At 49.5% G+C, this 16,006-nt stretch overlaps 9 protein-coding genes across 9 annotated transcripts; 6 read left to right on the forward strand and 3 right to left on the reverse strand.

Moving 5' to 3' along the window:
• Positions 1–726: 726 nt before the first annotated feature.
• SEC13 (GTPase-activating protein S13) lies at positions 727–1,953 on the forward strand (the record flags this gene model as incomplete). The annotated part of the gene is made up of 4 exons (XM_007816420.2): positions 727–729; positions 830–871; positions 1,004–1,119; positions 1,200–1,953. The coding sequence occupies 4 exons, from the start codon at positions 727–729 to the stop codon at positions 1,951–1,953; spliced, it is 915 nt and encodes a 304-aa protein (XP_007814611.2).
• Positions 1,954–2,408: 455 nt separating this feature from the next.
• On the forward strand, positions 2,409–3,014 carry J3458_000391 (uncharacterized protein; the record flags this gene model as incomplete). Its single annotated transcript, XM_066116110.1, has 1 exon — positions 2,409–3,014. The coding sequence occupies one exon, from the start codon at positions 2,409–2,411 to the stop codon at positions 3,012–3,014; it is 606 nt and encodes a 201-aa protein (XP_065977992.1).
• Positions 3,015–4,097: 1,083 nt separating this feature from the next.
• On the reverse strand, positions 4,098–6,379 carry J3458_000392 (uncharacterized protein; the record flags this gene model as incomplete). Its single annotated transcript, XM_066116111.1, has 7 exons — positions 4,098–4,383; positions 4,443–4,789; positions 4,843–4,978; positions 5,052–5,088; positions 5,145–5,831; positions 5,919–5,991; positions 6,044–6,379. 7 exons carry the CDS (start codon positions 6,377–6,379, stop codon positions 4,098–4,100), a joined length of 1,902 nt encoding a protein of 633 aa, XP_065977993.1.
• A 939-nt stretch (positions 6,380–7,318) lies between these two features.
• Positions 7,319–8,039, forward strand: J3458_000393 (uncharacterized protein; the record flags this gene model as incomplete). The annotated part of the gene is made up of 3 exons (XM_007816422.2): positions 7,319–7,495; positions 7,551–7,676; positions 7,734–8,039. The coding sequence occupies 3 exons, from the start codon at positions 7,319–7,321 to the stop codon at positions 8,037–8,039; spliced, it is 609 nt and encodes a 202-aa protein (XP_007814613.2).
• Positions 8,040–8,254: 215 nt separating this feature from the next.
• J3458_000394 (uncharacterized protein) lies at positions 8,255–9,073 on the reverse strand (the record flags this gene model as incomplete). The annotated part of the gene is made up of 2 exons (XM_066116112.1): positions 8,255–8,428; positions 8,879–9,073. The coding sequence occupies 2 exons, from the start codon at positions 9,071–9,073 to the stop codon at positions 8,255–8,257; spliced, it is 369 nt and encodes a 122-aa protein (XP_065977994.1).
• A 49-nt stretch (positions 9,074–9,122) lies between these two features.
• Positions 9,123–9,561, reverse strand: J3458_000395 (uncharacterized protein; the record flags this gene model as incomplete). Its single annotated transcript, XM_066116113.1, has 2 exons — positions 9,123–9,338; positions 9,409–9,561. The coding sequence occupies 2 exons, from the start codon at positions 9,559–9,561 to the stop codon at positions 9,123–9,125; spliced, it is 369 nt and encodes a 122-aa protein (XP_065977995.1).
• A 420-nt stretch (positions 9,562–9,981) lies between these two features.
• J3458_000396 (uncharacterized protein) lies at positions 9,982–10,644 on the forward strand (the record flags this gene model as incomplete). Its single annotated transcript, XM_066116114.1, has 1 exon — positions 9,982–10,644. Exon 1 carries the CDS (start codon positions 10,021–10,023, stop codon positions 10,642–10,644), a length of 624 nt encoding a protein of 207 aa, XP_065977996.1. The 5' UTR covers positions 9,982–10,020.
• Positions 10,645–11,130: 486 nt separating this feature from the next.
• Positions 11,131–12,942, forward strand: J3458_000397 (uncharacterized protein; the record flags this gene model as incomplete). The annotated part of the gene is made up of 3 exons (XM_066116115.1): positions 11,131–11,427; positions 11,480–12,029; positions 12,101–12,942. 3 exons carry the CDS (start codon positions 11,131–11,133, stop codon positions 12,940–12,942), a joined length of 1,689 nt encoding a protein of 562 aa, XP_065977997.1.
• A 1,833-nt stretch (positions 12,943–14,775) lies between these two features.
• J3458_000398 (uncharacterized protein) lies at positions 14,776–14,955 on the forward strand (the record flags this gene model as incomplete). Its single annotated transcript, XM_066116116.1, has 1 exon — positions 14,776–14,955. The coding sequence occupies one exon, from the start codon at positions 14,776–14,778 to the stop codon at positions 14,953–14,955; it is 180 nt and encodes a 59-aa protein (XP_065977998.1).
• Between the last annotated feature and the right edge of the window lie 1,051 nt (positions 14,956–16,006).

Consider the following 16,006-nt stretch of genomic DNA (forward strand, 5'->3'; position numbering starts at 1 on the left):
CTACCCACTGTAAGTAGCTTCCGAGGTTCGAAGCTGAGGAACCAGTTCAAGTGACCCCCGGCTTTTGTTGCCCCAGATTTTCCCGCTGCATCGTCTGTTGCCGGCGGTCATGTCTGGATCGGGTAACTTCAAGTGTTTTTGATGCTTGCTCATTATGATAAACTGAATGGCACGCAGCTGTTGAACTTTGATTTAATTTCTGCATTTCCCTCGCTTTGAGTTCAAAAGTTGTTCGGCTACCCCAACTTGAGAGTGTAGAATATCATGTGGATGTCAGCGGGTTCTTAAAGAGCAGTACACTCCTTGATGATAATTGGACTAATTTTTTTGTTTGTTACTTTTTATTTTTCTCGAATTTTTCAACTTGTGGAAAACAGGCTTCCTGTCATTACAATTGGTGTCTCGATATTATAAGCTACTGCTGGGCCAAGTATGAATTCGAAGCTCCTCCAGAGAACTCCGTAGGCCTCTAGCGGGGTACTTAATCACGTGAAGCGCTTGGTCTACAAGTGGGTTGCGGACAGTTGGCCTGGTGCCGCAGACACAGCCAGATAGGAGAGGCCCACAGGCAACTGTTCATCCACCACGAGCTGCTGGACTGTTGATACAAGACCGTGTCCTTTCCGCATCACGACACTTGCCTTTCCTATTTTACGTTGCCTACGCATCTTTCCTTTCTCTCCATTGCTCGTCGGCGTCGACAAATTGACGCTCTAATATATTAGAATGGTATCCTACGCCACTTCCGCGCATGCTACAAGCTTCAAACATGGATGCTCAGCTGCCCTAGTTTGATTCTGACTAGCTATACTAACATCAACTGGTACAGGCGGCGCAAGTCATTGCCAACTCTGGTCATGATGACATGATTGTACGGTTTTTTCCCTTCTCAATACAATTCCCCAAGTTCGAGCAGCGCTCTGACCGCCTATTGCTTGTCAACGCGCCGCATGCGCAAACTTGGTCCTGGCTGTCAACCAAGGAATTAACTGTTCTTTGATAGCACGATGCCGTCCTCGACTATTACGGTCGCAAGCTTGCCACTTGCTCGAGTGACCGCACCATCAAGATTTTCGAAATCGACGGCGAGTCACAGCGGTTGGTCGAGACTTTGAAAGGGTACGATTGGCCCTCAACGGACGAGCTGCGACTGCCTGCTGCGCGAGGAACATGGGCTAACATATCTGTGTCAATTTTAGCCACGAAGGTGCTGTCTGGTGCGTGTCTTGGGCGCACCCCAAATACGGTAACATCCTCGCATCGGCGGGATACGATGGCAAGGTATTCATCTGGAAGGAGCAAGGCCAAAACAACCAGTGGCAAAGAATCTACGACTTCCCCCTACATAAGGCTTCCGTCAACGTGGTCTCCTGGTCTCCCCATGAAGCCGGTTGCCTCCTTGCCACCGCTTCGTCCGACGGCAATGTGAGCGTTCTCGAATTCAAGGACACCGCCGTCGACCACGCTACGTTCCCTGCCCACGGCCTGGGAGTCAACTCAGTTTCATGGGCCCCCGCCACTAGTCCCGGTAGCATTGTCAGCAGTGCTCCTGGATCCGGCTCCGTTGGCAACCGACGATTCGTCACAGGTGGCTCTGACAATGTCCTCAAGATTTGGTCATTCGACCCCGCCTCGCAATCATACAAGCAAGAGGGTGAGCCTCTGACTGGCCACAGCGATTGGGTCCGGGATGTTGCCTGGTCACCTACCGTCCTGCAAAAGTCGTACATTGCTTCGGCTTCCCAAGACAAGACAGTGCGTATTTGGACGTCAGACCCCTCTAGTAACGGTCAATGGGACTCCAAGGTCCTGAACTTTGATGCACCCGTCTGGCGAGTCAGCTGGTCTCTGAGCGGAAATGTCCTGGCAGTTAGTGGAGCGGACAACAAGGTCTCATTATGGAAGGAGAACCTGCGGGGCGAGTGGGAGTGTGTCAAGTCGATTGAGGAGTAACGGATAAAATATTGGCCCAGGATGGGCTCGGGTTGTACGGTGGTGATGAAGGAGGGCAGCCAGATGGAATTTTACTTTGAGGCGGATTTTGCAAGGCGTTTCAAGGTAGAAATGATGAAGAGCCCAGTAATACGCTGCGCATGATCACCACCTCACCTTATTCCCTGTCCCAAAGCTGTTTGTTTCTGTGTGCGTCGCTCGGTACTGTTTACTTGACACTGATGAGTGGACACCGAGAGCAGCGAATGTGCCCAAAGAAATCAAAGCGTCTAGCGCTGCAAATATTTCTATACAGTGTCTATTTGGTACCAGGCAAAAGTTGCCGACAAACCCCCCGAGTAACAAAGGCTAACATCTCAAAGTGTCGATTCCATCTAGTCGCCATATGTCCGTTGTTTTCTTGAAAGTATATGTAATTTTCATAACATCATCACCGTTTTATATTCATCAGGTCCATGTCTCATCTATGCCAGAAACAACCCGGCCACAATAGCCGCCAAAACCACCGCCCAGGCCGCCGCCTTGTCTGCCACGAGCAAAGGCGCACCAGTGCTGCCGCCTCCAGCGCTCGAAGTTCCATTCCGATACAGAACAAATATCTCGCCTGTGCTGTCGGAGCTGAACCACAGACGGCCCTTGGAGTCCCATGTCAGGCCAACGGGGCGGGAACATGCATCGCTGATGTGGTGGTTGCAGTCGCTTCGCAAGACGGGCATCGCATCAGTGGGAAGTCAAACGACGAAAATGCAAAGCTCACCTCGGTGCTGTTGATCAGAGTCTTGGGCGAGCTCATAACCACACACGTCTCCCCTTTATCCTGGGCAACCGTCAATCTATACACGCCAACGCCCGCGTCCACAACCAGCAGGCCGCCATTGTCGTCGAAAACAATGCTCCGCGGCTTCTTGAAGCCCTTGGCAACGAATCTATATGTCCAACCCTTGGCTGCCACGGGGCCTGGATACGAGGATGTTTGGACAGCTAGAATCATCCCCGCTGCCTCGTATGCTGGGTATAAATTGTGCTGTCGCCAAGGCGGCCAAGACGGCGACGAGTGCTGATCGGAGGGACATGGCCGTAAACGGTGGTCTGGACGATGATCGCAAATGAAGCACATGGACTTGAGACGTGTCCTAATACAGGACTGCTAAAGGACGAATAGCGGAGTTATAATACTTGTCGATTTTATTAATTTTGGAAAAACATAAAAAATAAAAATAAAAATAAAGGTGCAAATGCGGGATGTCGTCGGTCTGTGAAGCAACAGGTTGACTGCTAGGTAGTAACTACAGCCTGATTGTCTGCACCATAAAAATGGCGTCTCGGTTGGACTTCACGCACAGGGTAGTTACTTTCGCAAAGCGGGGGGAGCAACAAGATTGAAGCGTCTGAATGGAATCAATATTCCCAATATTTCTCTGCGCAAGATGCAATGTCTTGATATTGACTGGTTGAGCTAGCACCATATGTAGCACAAGGAGAAAATATGGCGCCAAGGACATGAACTGCCCGCTCGAAAGCTCCATCCCATTTCAGCCGACATGAGCGGAGTCAAGCATGCCTGGCATATCAACAGCGCCGAGTCTACGTGGGCTGGACTGAGCTGACACCTGTAAAACAAATAACATGCGAAATGCATTCCCCAGACCACGTACAGCTAAGCCGTGCCTTCTGCTATTCGATACACTACTATCTGCACCCATGTACTCAAAGGAGCCAAGAACCATGACTGCATCAATTCTCTTTTATATGAACCTGTTCTTAGTGACGGCCGTCTAGTTTGTCTTCGTCGTCTTGAATAGTCTTAAATGTCCAATAAAAAAAATAACAGAAAAGAAAAGAAAGGGGAATCTGCATAAATGTTGCTTGATGACAAAAAAAAAAAAAAACGGCAAGGGAAAGGTGCAAAACCCAAGAAAAACAGGAAACAAAAGAGAGTGAGTGAGTGAGTGAAAGAAAGATAAACCCTATTATGCAAATTGCTCGGGTTCAGAATTTGCACCACTCCGGATGACGCCTGCAAACGTAATCAAACCAGACTACAGTAACCACACAAACAAGTGCTATGCTTTGTATAGGCCTTCTTCATGTTGGCCTTGCTTTTCCACAACTCAGTTTCAACGCCAATTGCGGCCACGATTACCTCAGCGGAGTCCAATCACGCTCATCTCCAGTGTCCAAACGCGTCGAATCCAGACTTTGAGCTTGCCTTGAACGCCATCGACATTGTCCAACTCGACGCCTTCCCACCAGCATCTTCTCGCAGGTTTCCTCCAGAAGAGCAGCAGTTTCTGTGCCATGCCGACGGCATTCGTTCCCATGTCGTTTCCCCTAATATCGCTGCGCAGCCGTGCCAATGCCAGACTGCAAATGACGGCCTTGTTTGGCTCTCCAGCCCGATGGCCCCATGTGTCATCGTGATTGAACCCACTAGTGGCTACTCGTTAGCCATGGACAAAGCATATACCGCAGTTTCGTCATTCACTTACCCTGCTGTCAGCATTTCGATGAGATGCGCTTCCGTTGTGCCAGGTTCATCGCTGCGCTTTAATCCTGAAAAGATGCCATCTTGTCGCTGCAATGCTTTGGCAGCCGCACGCTTAACCTCAATCATATCTGGCTGGCTAATACTCGCTTGCGGAGGGATAACGTAAAAATCCAGGTCTTCCCTCAAAACAATAATGCCTGCTCTCTTAGATGAATCGTCTCTTGACCCGAGGGGTTCTACAGACATAGCATCTCCGTCCTGCGATGCACCAGGCGAAGACTCAGCGGGTATCGTCTGGGCCACGTTTCTAAAAAAGTCCAACATATACTGCAATGACACCGGATCATACTGTAGAGATGGTCAGCCCCAGTGGCAATTCCTGCTAGATCGACGCCACTCACATCGACTTGCACGGCATCATTCTCAGCAAAACCGTTCATGTGCCCCTCTGGAAACAATCCATTTGGAAACAAGGACAGCAGAACAAACTCTGGCAGTGTCAGAAGTTCGTCTCGTGAGAGGACAAATCTGGTACCACTGTAGCCATCGGTTAGCACGGCGTGAAAGCCTAGGTCCTCCCTTGCGCGTGTTTGGTGAACCAATGACTTACCGAAGGTCCATTGTGATTGTCTCGTCAGCCCCGACATCTAAACAAAAAGAATCAACATTATGTTGGAAATTCACACATAACATCATTCCTCACCTCCAATCGCATTGATGGGTGGCCCTCCTTGTTGGACCTGAGTAATGATACTCGCGGCGCCTCCTGCGGCCGACATGACGTATGTGAATGCGTGAAGAGGACTGTCGCCCTCCGAGTACGCCGGAGGTGGTTCTGCGTCTTCGCCCTTACGACTTGGCTCGGTTTTGGTATCCTGGGGAAGAGCTCGTTTGGTTTCCTCGACGGGATCGTAGAAAGCTCTTGAAGATGTCCCGTCAGGCTGGAAGGGTGACGATTCGAGTGGTGGGCAGCTGGAATACGCAGGAGCAGCTACAGACCCAGATGCACAGGCTTCTGTTGATGCGGCGCCAACAACCTTGCTAGACGATTCACCGGCGGTGTCGATAAGCGGCGCAAAGAGCGAGGAGAAGGGTGGAGGGCGAGAGGAAGAGGACGCCTCCGAGGCGGGATATTGCGGCGGGGGGGACTGTTCAGTTTCGTTCTCCGTAGTGGCTGCCGTAACGTCGCCGTGATCTTGTGAAAACTTGTGGTCTTCGTGCTCAGAATGCACTACTCGCTCAGCAAACTTCAACTTGGAGGACACAGAAGGCCCGGTAGCTGCGTCCTGTGACTCGGACAATGTGGCGGATTGATCGCGAATACCGGGCGTCACGGTTCGAGACGAGTAAGAAGTGCGCCGAATCAATTGAGCGGCGTCAAAAGTACTGGCTTCGATTTGTGCGACCCGAACGCCAGTGATCGTCTTTGAGAGCAGAGGAAGAGTTCACTTTTGGACAATTCGAGTGAACTACTAACAGTGCTCGCGGAGACTCGAGGACAGCATCGGGTCGGACGTGGCGTGAAGGATGGAGAGAATCCACGTGAAAAACTGTTGGAAATGGTAGAGTGTTGAATTAGCGGGTGCAATGCCTTCGATATACCGGTGCAACGTGTCGGCGAAGACAGGATTGATGATGTCTGGTGCTATGAGGATTGTTCGGCCAGGATGTGAAGGGGTGGCCCAGCGTGTGGACGGGCGTGTGAATGGGCGATTGTGGTTGGTGGTTGCAGTGGGTGACAACATTCAATGTTGACTGGGAGCAGTCCCAGCCCTGTGATTGGAGGAAAGTGCGGTCCTCGGCCCCAATAATAGACGGCACCTGGGGGTGAGCCACTTGAGCTTGGGACTCCCAGCGCTTAGCTCCACCTATTTGAGCATGAGGAGCATTAGGCCCGAGGGTCCAGACGGAAGGTGCGACCAACTGACCCTCGGCCATTTTTTAGATCTGCTCAGCCAGCCTCTGACATGACCGAGACTCAATGCAACACAGAGATGAAAATGCAACCCATTTTGAGGCCTTCATGGCGAGCCAACTGGACTCTGTGTGATACGCTGACTGCAGGATCGCCCGCCAGAGGCGCAGGTTTAACCGCACAATCCAAGCTTGGCCTCACCAGAACCAGATTCTGGCCACTGCATGGACCACGCGGCTACTCAGCAGAAGACATCGAGGCACGGCAGTTTTGAGACCTCCTCAGAGACACGGAAACGCTCAAGTTCAAGGGAACCGTAACTGCGACGGCGGCGGATACTAGTTACCATGAGTGAAGCATGGCCGAGTTTTGTTTTGCGTGTGAAGACCCCGCGATGAGGCACTAGTCCTCCCCGTATCACCTGAGACACAAAGCCTTTGTGAATTGCCCTGATCTCCGCGAAAAGACTTTTCAATGTTTTAATGGCAGTTTTAACTCCTTTAAGCCAATGGCGCCTTTCAAGTTTATGTTTTCGGTTTGAGAACAGCCAGGTCATGCGCTTTACGGCATGGCAACTTCACGTATCATGTTGCCCTTCGGCTGCGCGCCTCATCTTTGAGAGCCTTGCAAGCCCAGATGGGTTTAACGTCTGGGGAGTTTAACTAAAAACATGACGGTATCACCATTCTCAAGGGGCTTTATCTTGGCAGCGTTTCAAAACGGGTTTAACGGTCACATTATTTACTATAACGACTGCTTATAATAGCACACATGCCTGGTCTGTCCCAATGACTGCCTTTGCAAATCTACGCAAACGCAGCATGTTCACTCTTTGATACAATATCCCTCTTTTACCCACCATTAATGATACCAAATTTACATTCAGTTTTCTTCAACTTGTATTTTATTTCCGGCCGCCACAACTAACGTACTCTTTGTACACTCTGCCCATATCAGCAATTATGCAGCTCAGTGTGTTCGGTTTTGCAACCCTCATTTTCTCTGGTCCTCTCGTCGGATATGCCCTTGATCTTGATTCTATTTTTGATGAAGTCAGCGCGATTAATCATGATTTTGAGAACATATTGCGCGTCTTGTTACAGCAAGCCCTTCGCCATGATGACCCTCAGCCTATCAACGTGAGTGGCCGCTGAATACTCATAATCAACATCACCCCGCCTTACATTCGAGTAGGAAGTCTTCAAATACATTGAAAGAGCTACAGATGATCTCAATACCGCTTCTGACGACATCGGTTTCGACTCAAATGTCGACGACCCCTCGGATGTCGTCGCCGCCTTCTGCGATGACATGGAAACTGTGAGTTGAGACAACTAAGATGAACGATAATACATTGAAGGCCTAACAGTGTATTAGTTTACAAATACTCAGATTAAAGCTGCTTATATTCTTGTGTTCAAAGCGACCAATATGTGGGATGCCATGAATGGCGCTCAGCTTCCAGATGGCATTGTTCGACTCAGCTTCGCATATGACAAGTACGCCGGCAACATGATTCCACTTACAGAGCATTGCACGACCAAGCACATGGAGAATATTTATTTAGTCAAATCAACACTTCGCAGAGTGCTGGTAGATCTGGGACCCAACAATGGGCACCATCGAAGGGGGGGCACAACATGGCTAGGCGAGAGGTCATGGGCTGAAGAATCTTGTGAATGAGCAGCCGAAAACCCGCTACCACGGCTCGCATGGATCGATCAAGCAGTTCTATTTGCTAGGGATCCTTTGCGCCACTGGATATCCTGCTGGGTGAAAAGAAAGCCATCCAAGCCGGAAAGAAACGATACATGACTTTGTGCGGACGGCCACTGGCCTTCCTTTCCACTGTCGCAGCAGCTGTACCGAAGGCTACATAAATCAGCCTGAGCTAGCATTTATGCTGTGAAGATGCCAAGATCTGTGATACTCACAACCAGAACGAAACAGGAGACCTCGTATTGCCAAATACTAGGTCGACTTTCGCTGTGATCTCCCAGCTTTTGAGGCAAAGATCGCTGCAGAAGTCCACAGGCAGACGTGGTGCGCACCATGGACAGAGCTCTAACGCCCTGGTCTTCAAAAGTCATTAGCGCTCTTTGAGCAATTCCCACGGGTACTCTACACTCTGAATGGACAAATGGTTGCCGCCGGCTGAATAACAACAGGGTGCGTGTGCCACCAAGACAGCCAGCAACATGCCCCTTCACAAGAGGACACCGTGCAAGAACTAGAACTTTACATGGCTGATATTAACGTCTTTTTGCTACTATCTTGCCTGTTGATTGACGTATGCTCAGGATGAAATTTCTGAACTAGTTGATGACAAGGAAGACTGCATCCGCGGGATAATATTCGTGCATTAATTTGCCCAGCAGAGAGAATCGACATATTTCAACCTTAAAGTTGTAATATACAAGATCTTGTTGCCCTGACGATAGTTTCAAGGAAGCCACACATACCAAGTGCCGTCTAATTGCTCTGCAACCATGGTGAAGACGTCGCCCAAAGACGATGCCTACTTTCAACACATTATCTGCGTAGTCCACAAATGCCTCCTTGGTGGATTTCAGTCCAGTCTGAAGATTGAGCTCCTTGAGATCTAGCTCCTGTACAGCGACGGAAGTGATGGGCACTTCATGGTGATATTTGGCAATGAACGGGAGCCTGCGCCTTCTTGAAGGGGATAAGATTTGGTCCGCCATCACCAACCCCATGATCAGCGTAAAAGCTGAAGGATTCAGTGAAGCGATTGTTAGCGTTGTTTCACCCGTCTGGCCAGGAGTTCACGTATTGCACTACACAAGTCTTCTTGAAGACCTTGGCAGCGAATCCGGCGTTTTCGAGTTCGCCGCGAAAGTAGGCCTCGTTGATAGAGTTATTTTCGATCTGATTCACCTCGATGGACGTCTTGGGTAAATCGAGACCGGTGATTTTGCCGTGAAGCTCCCTAGGCAAGGCGTCTAGAAGCGCTTGGCAAAGCTTTCGCACCTCGGGATTTCACTGCTATGCCATCCGGCCGGGATAGCAACTACTTCTTTTGCATGCATACCAAACGGCCACGGTTGTCAAAACTGTACCAGTCCAGGCGTCCAGATATTTCTACATAAGTCGCACTTTCTTCTGAGGACCTGGCATCGGCTAGGACCATATCTAGATGCCACGTATCGCTATAGATGTGGTGATACTGCGCTGCAACAACCATATTAGCCACTGCTGAACGTATACATCGCCATATGCGGCTCGATGCCGTGTCTACCAGCGGCCGATATCGCCATTGGGCAGAAGATTAGTCATTTTTCGTTGGCAGCTGATGCGAACCATGTCTGAATGGCTACTTGTCCTCAGGTAGAGTTCTTCACTCTGGCATATAATTTCCGACTCTCACGGAAAACGTCACCGCCACTTTTGGTCAGAGTCTGCAAGATGTGGCCTTCCATCCCCTTATAGATCTTACCTAACTACCAATCCCCAGAAGGAAAAATCGCAGTGGTATATACAGTGGCCTCTCTCGGCACAGCAGTGCAAGAAAACAAAGCTTGAAAACGGTGATAGAGGAGCTCGAGGAAGGGAATGAATCTCTCCAAAAACTCGAACAAAGCAATGATGGCAGCTCGCAGCGCGACGCAGTCTCCTTGTCAAGAAATGTCAAGACTATTTCGGCATGGACCACGACCTGGAATACGCCGAAAAGGCACTCAAAGCAGCAGAGTCTGCCGTCAGATACAGCAAACATGATGATCCGGACCTGCCTGCAAGACAAAGCGAACTTCCTCGTCTACTTCGCTCACAATTCAAACGAAGACCCAAGGAGCATCTGCTAAAGAACGCTAAGGAGAATGCAAACGTAGCTTATGAAACGGAAAACGCAGGTGGTCAAACGCCACGACTTAGCAACCTGGTCGATGTTCTCTTTACCGAATTCAACGACACAGAAAAAGAAAAGCCGCTAGACACGCTAGGAAGAGCAATAGGCTGCGCTTTTGATGCGAATGAGAAGACGTTAGGGAACAGCCGTCACAAGGCTGCGAGGTTGGGCGGTCTATCCTCTCTCTATGAGGCAAAGTTCCGATATTTTGGATGCCGAAGATCTCTGGAACAAACCATAGAGTATGGTGCCGAAGATGTCAAGATTGATAAAGACAATGCAACCGGAAATTCTGGAGACCAGATTCCTCAGACTCCTGCTAGGCTTGGCAGTCTCTCCAACTTGTACGAGGCCTGTTTGACGATCAGGCGCTCAAAATTCATATTGAAGACTCCATTATTCTTGCAGATAAAGCATTAAAGTGCAATAAATCGGAGTTTGATCGAAACAATTACAAAGACTCTATAGATGATAAAACAAGAGTCGGTTGAAGAGAAAGACCAAAGAGAAGCGGGCAGTGCGGTTGGCTAATCTGAGCAGAAAACTTGCCAAATGTGACAAGTCGCGGCTTGGGGCGGAGGAAGATATACGGAAAGCTAAAGAATATATGGAAGAGTGCCTGTCATTGATCGATGAAAAACATCGCAGGCGGCCTACGAGACTTATCATCTTGGCGAATGTATACTGTGCCCACTACCGAGGAACCGGGGACGACAAAATGCTCAGACAGGCTATTCGGAAGGCCAAAGAAGCGCTAAATGCTGCTTCCAATAACTAAAATGAAGCCAAGATGGCATGCATTAACCTTGCAGCATTCCGACTTGTTGAATTCGAGAAGACTCAAGGCAGTGATGCCTTCGAAGAAGCTCGCTTACATGGAAAGGGCCCTAGGGTACGACGAACGAGATGCATCATGCGGGGATACAGAGCAATCTGTCAAAGTTTCTCGAAATTCGTTTCCAACGCGATGGTAACAAGGAGGATATAGAAAAGGCAGTAAAACTTGCTGAGACATCGGCTAGTGCACAGTCGGCGGTTGGACAAAGCCGGCTCGCCAGCGCGCTGCATACGAAATCGAAAAGCAGCAAAGGCGAGGAGGGTTTGAAAGAACTCGAAAAGGCTGAAAAGGCCGTTTCCAAGGCTATTTTTCACATGAGGAATGTTAACTTGTCCCACATATTAACGATTGCCAGCAGCATTTATGTAAGTCTATGAAAGGAAGCAAGATTCACGCTTCCTCGACGATGCTATCAAGAAATCCCAAGATGCACTAGAACATGCCAAAGGCAACTTGGGTACCGAACGGGCAAACATTCTGAAGAATCTGGGAACCATGTATGAAATGCGCGGGAAAAAGTCCAATCGTACCGAGGCGGCGGACATGGACAAGGCTCTCAAACACGACGACCACGCCTTTGAGGATTCCTTGTCTCCACCACTGATAAGCATCATAGCAGCGCACAAAGCCGGTGCTTTGTGTGCCGGAAATACGAATTGGGACCGGGCCAAAGATATTCTTCAAAGAGCTATCGAGCGTCTGCGGAAGGCAACTCCGAGGTGGTTTAGCTTGGAAGACCACCAGTACGTTCTGAGCCAGATATCTGGTTTGTCCTCGCTTGCGGCAACGGCCTTGTTGATTTCAGAACTGGCTGCCGCACAGGGAGATTACAAAATGATGGATCCGAAGAAAATAGTAGCCGCACTGAAGCTGTACGAGACGGGTCGTGGGATCATCTCAAGTATCGTGATGGACTTCAAAGCAGAGCTTGTCAAGGAGGAGGAAATCGATGGGAACCGGCCGCAAAGTATGAGAAGTATTGCAATCCGCTTCGTCCACCACCCCCTGCCCTTGCGACTGTGAGCAGATCACCGGCAGTTCTTCAGTTAAGGCGTGAGGAGGATGAAAAAGAAGCAGGACAAGTCGAGAAGGAAACCAAGAAACGGATACCCACGTTTGTTGGGTCTCTCGATACCGGAACTATATTGAACCTAGCAAAGTACGGCCCGATCGTATACTTCAACGTCAACAAATATCGTCAGGATGCGATTATCATTACGAAAAAGCAGGTTCTTCTCAAAAGCCTAGAGTTCTCATGCCAAGACCTGAAAGACCACGTGCGCGCCGTCAGGAGAAAGCTCTCAGATCAGAACAAGCAGAATAAGAAGCTTATCAGCGCGACAAATTGGCTCTGGACGGCAGTTGTGAACCGTATTTTGGAGGTGCTGGGCAGTGAGATAAAGTCTCCCAGCCCGAGCAGCCTGCCTCGTATTTGGTGGGTAACAAGCGGCTTGTTGGAATTGCTTCCACTCCATGCAGCAAATGATGGCCAGGAAATGTTGACCATGAGCCGGGTCGTTTCATCGTATATCCCGACACTAACATCGCTCAAATATGTCCGTGACGCTGGCCGGTGTGGTTCGCGTCCACCACGCCCTCGGCCTTTCGGGACAGAATCGGCACCCAAAAAGCCAACGATGCTGGTAATCATGAAGCAGCACACAGTAGGCAAGTGTTCGCTAGATGTGGAGGAGGAATACAAAAATATTGAGAGCTCCATGTCACGACTGTACAAGATGGAGAATCCCACAAAAGAAAGAGTCAAGGAAGCGCTAAAGTCAGCAAACATGGTTCATTTTTCTTGTCATGGAAAGACAGACGCCGAAAAGCCCTCAAGGAGCGGCCTGCTTCACAAGGAAGACAAGAATAATGAGTCTTAGTGCCTAGAAGTGAGCGACCTCATAGGGCTCCCACTCGACCACGCGAAGCTGGTGTATCTATCTGCTTACTCTACTTCCCAAAATGCTAGCGAGAACCTCATTGACGAGTTTCTCCATGTGGCCGGAGTTTTTCACCTTGCTGGAGCCCCGCATGTGGTTGGAACCCTTTGGGAGGCCATTGCGTTGGCCATGTCGAAACAATTCTATGAAGAGTTGCGGAAAAGTCTGGCCGAAGACGTGAAGAGCCAACAGCCGGACCGCGCGGTGGCGGATGCCATTCATATTGCTATCAACCGGTGCAGATTTGCAAAGAATGGAAAGGATACGACCAAGGTACGTTACGGACAAGTTACGTGGGCTACTTTCATCCATCTGGGGCACTGAAAATCCGGCGATAACTTGCTTTAGTATTCACTATGGCGTTTTGTGTATAGACTTGTCTCGGAGACGCCTCTTTCGCAGCCTAGAGCCCATTGTGAACAATTGAACATCCTTAAACTTTCATCGCTGCCGTCACTCTCTTAACTCTCAGTGTACTCTTCTTCCTCATCATCGCTGTTGCTCTCGTCACCAGTTTCGTCGCCGAGCTTCGCCCTCATGACGTCACCAATTCATAGGGTTTCTTATCCAACTTGGGCATTTCTTGGCGCAATTTCCATCTCGAGAGGCTAAAATGGAGATATTTGACACTATAGATTCGCTCGCCATCTAATCGATAGGGAGTCTCTTCACCCATGCCATGGCCGCGCACAAATCCAAAGCCTACATCCGCAACACCGCCCCGAGAGGGTGTATCGAACGCTTTCCGTGATCGGGACAATCAAATTGCCTCGTGCTTCGTGGCTGCCAAGCCGCCACAGGAAAACTTGCCATCAGACAGAGTTACATAGCTGACAACCATGAACAGATAAGTTCCAGCAGAGAGTGCTCAACTTCACAGGAAGACGATGGTTCGAGAATCGAAGTGAGCGAGGATAACACGACCCAGATCATATTACAAGAGTTATCTCATCGGGATAGAAATGGGAACTCATTGAGACCTATGGCAGTCCTGATATCGTGGGACTAAAGACAATGTACGGCTTTTGTCAGTACGTTGATGGGAAAGTCTCATGGCGTACCTAGTAGCTTGGAACAGGGCAGGGAGCTCAAGGCCAAGGCAGATGTGGCGAAAGGGTTGCCAAAAGAGGAGTGTTCGCTTCTCAATCTGGAGGAATTCATCAAAAAAAATATTTGCTCATTTAGAATCTCCTTGGGCTTTGGTCTCTTTGGCTGACCATGCTAGGTGATGAGCGCAGGCCGAGCCAAGAAGCAAGAGAGCACGGAAAATCACGGAACAGGCCAGGCCATGTCGGTAGAATTTGGTACTAGTTTAATACAGTGGTTAATGATGACTCTGTCCATATTCGACCTCTTCCAGCAACCTGGGCTGCACTCGGTCGCCATGATTGGTCGGGAGAACTGCCGTGGTCTTGCATCGCATTGTCAAAACGCCGCTAAAATCGCGACATGGAAGATCGCGCCGCCTTGCATGCAGTTTCGAGTACTATGGCTGCACAAACGATAAATTACAACTCATTCACTTGGAATCAATTAATTACGATCCGCGACTAGCAATGCCGCCAGCGCGAGTTGGCCAATGTCGCCAGAATCATGATTCACTTCGCCAGACCAGCTTATTGGAACTTGTGAGGCTATAAGATGGACGCAGAAGTCCCTCGACCAACAGCCTGGATACTTGTGCTGTTATTTCACATCAATCTTGTATATATCTCCTACCTCCTTAATAACCTGTACAAAGCGTTTCCGATACTTGGTATCTTATATCTCATAATGAAGTCCAACTCGATCGTCTTGGCCGCCCTGGCCTTCATTGCCGGCAGTGTTATTGCTGCTCCCGCCAATATCGAAAGCCGAGATATTCCCTTGCTCGGCGGCCACTCTGGTCTTCTCCAAGGAGTCGGCGAGACCCTCGACAGCGTTGAGAAGCTGATTCCCGGTCTGGGCCAGTAATCATCCCGCGACCTGGCTGTGGAAACATACTCGCGCTCAATGCCAGCAAATCAATTGCTGTGTTTCGTTTCGACAGTTTTGACCCGAAAGTTCATAATCAAGGGGTTTTCTGGTGGGCTTATGGGTCTTTATTCTGCTGGATGAGTCGACGCTTCGCAACTTGGGGTGCTGGGTATTTGGTCGATGCAAATTGCGGAGGAATTCTGGGTTGGAGCTCGGAGAAAAGAGGGCTGTCAGATTTCTACGGGTTCATTGTCCAGACCTGCGTTATAAGCCATTTACCACATTTTTAACAAGACCCTCGTGCCGCGTACTCTCCGCAGTGACTGTGTTCCCGACCGCTTTCTGCTGATGTGTAGACAAGACTCAAATATCTGTGCCTCAAAAATCCTAAAAGCCCTACTCTGACTTCACCGTAGGAGCTTTCCCTTGAGCCTCAGGTTTCGAAGATGGCGGGCTGAACTCATGTCCTGAATTGCTTCTCTAGTTCTTGTATGTTCGACAACCGCGAATCACCTAAATCCCAGCGAAGCTCCTGAGAAGTACACCAAAGGCAACACTAGCATAGTTTATGTCACTATCGGCTGGATTCGAATCCTCACGGGAGAAGACATAACTATAGTGATTGTGCAAGCCGTCACACTTGTGTAGTTCCCGCAATTTCCCAATTTTCCTAGACCAAGATGCCCAAGACGAAGTCTGTCTCGTCCGATAATGAGAAGGATGAAAATGGTAATACCGTACGAGACCATCGGTTTCACCGTGCTAAGACTAACAATTGCGATGACAGTCGCCGAGCATAGTCATCTCAGCTTCAAACCAATGTCAAGGCTGGTGTGAAGGCCAACACAAACGCACATGGAAGTCCCCTGGACTGAGTGTATTAGTCCAAGCCCATACACAGGATAGGAATCTGCCTTGAATATTGAAGATAAAAGAATAGAGATTGTCCACGTTATATACCTGACGAAAAGCTTGTGTCAACATGCTGCTGCGGTGTAGAGCCGAGTCATGCAGGCGGCTCTACCGGGATTGGAGGCTGTGGTAGGTA

This window comes from Metarhizium acridum (genome assembly GCF_019434415.1).
Source record: "Metarhizium acridum strain ARSEF 324 chromosome Unknown scaffold_1, whole genome shotgun sequence".
NCBI classification, from domain to species: domain Eukaryota; kingdom Fungi; phylum Ascomycota; class Sordariomycetes; order Hypocreales; family Clavicipitaceae; genus Metarhizium; species Metarhizium acridum.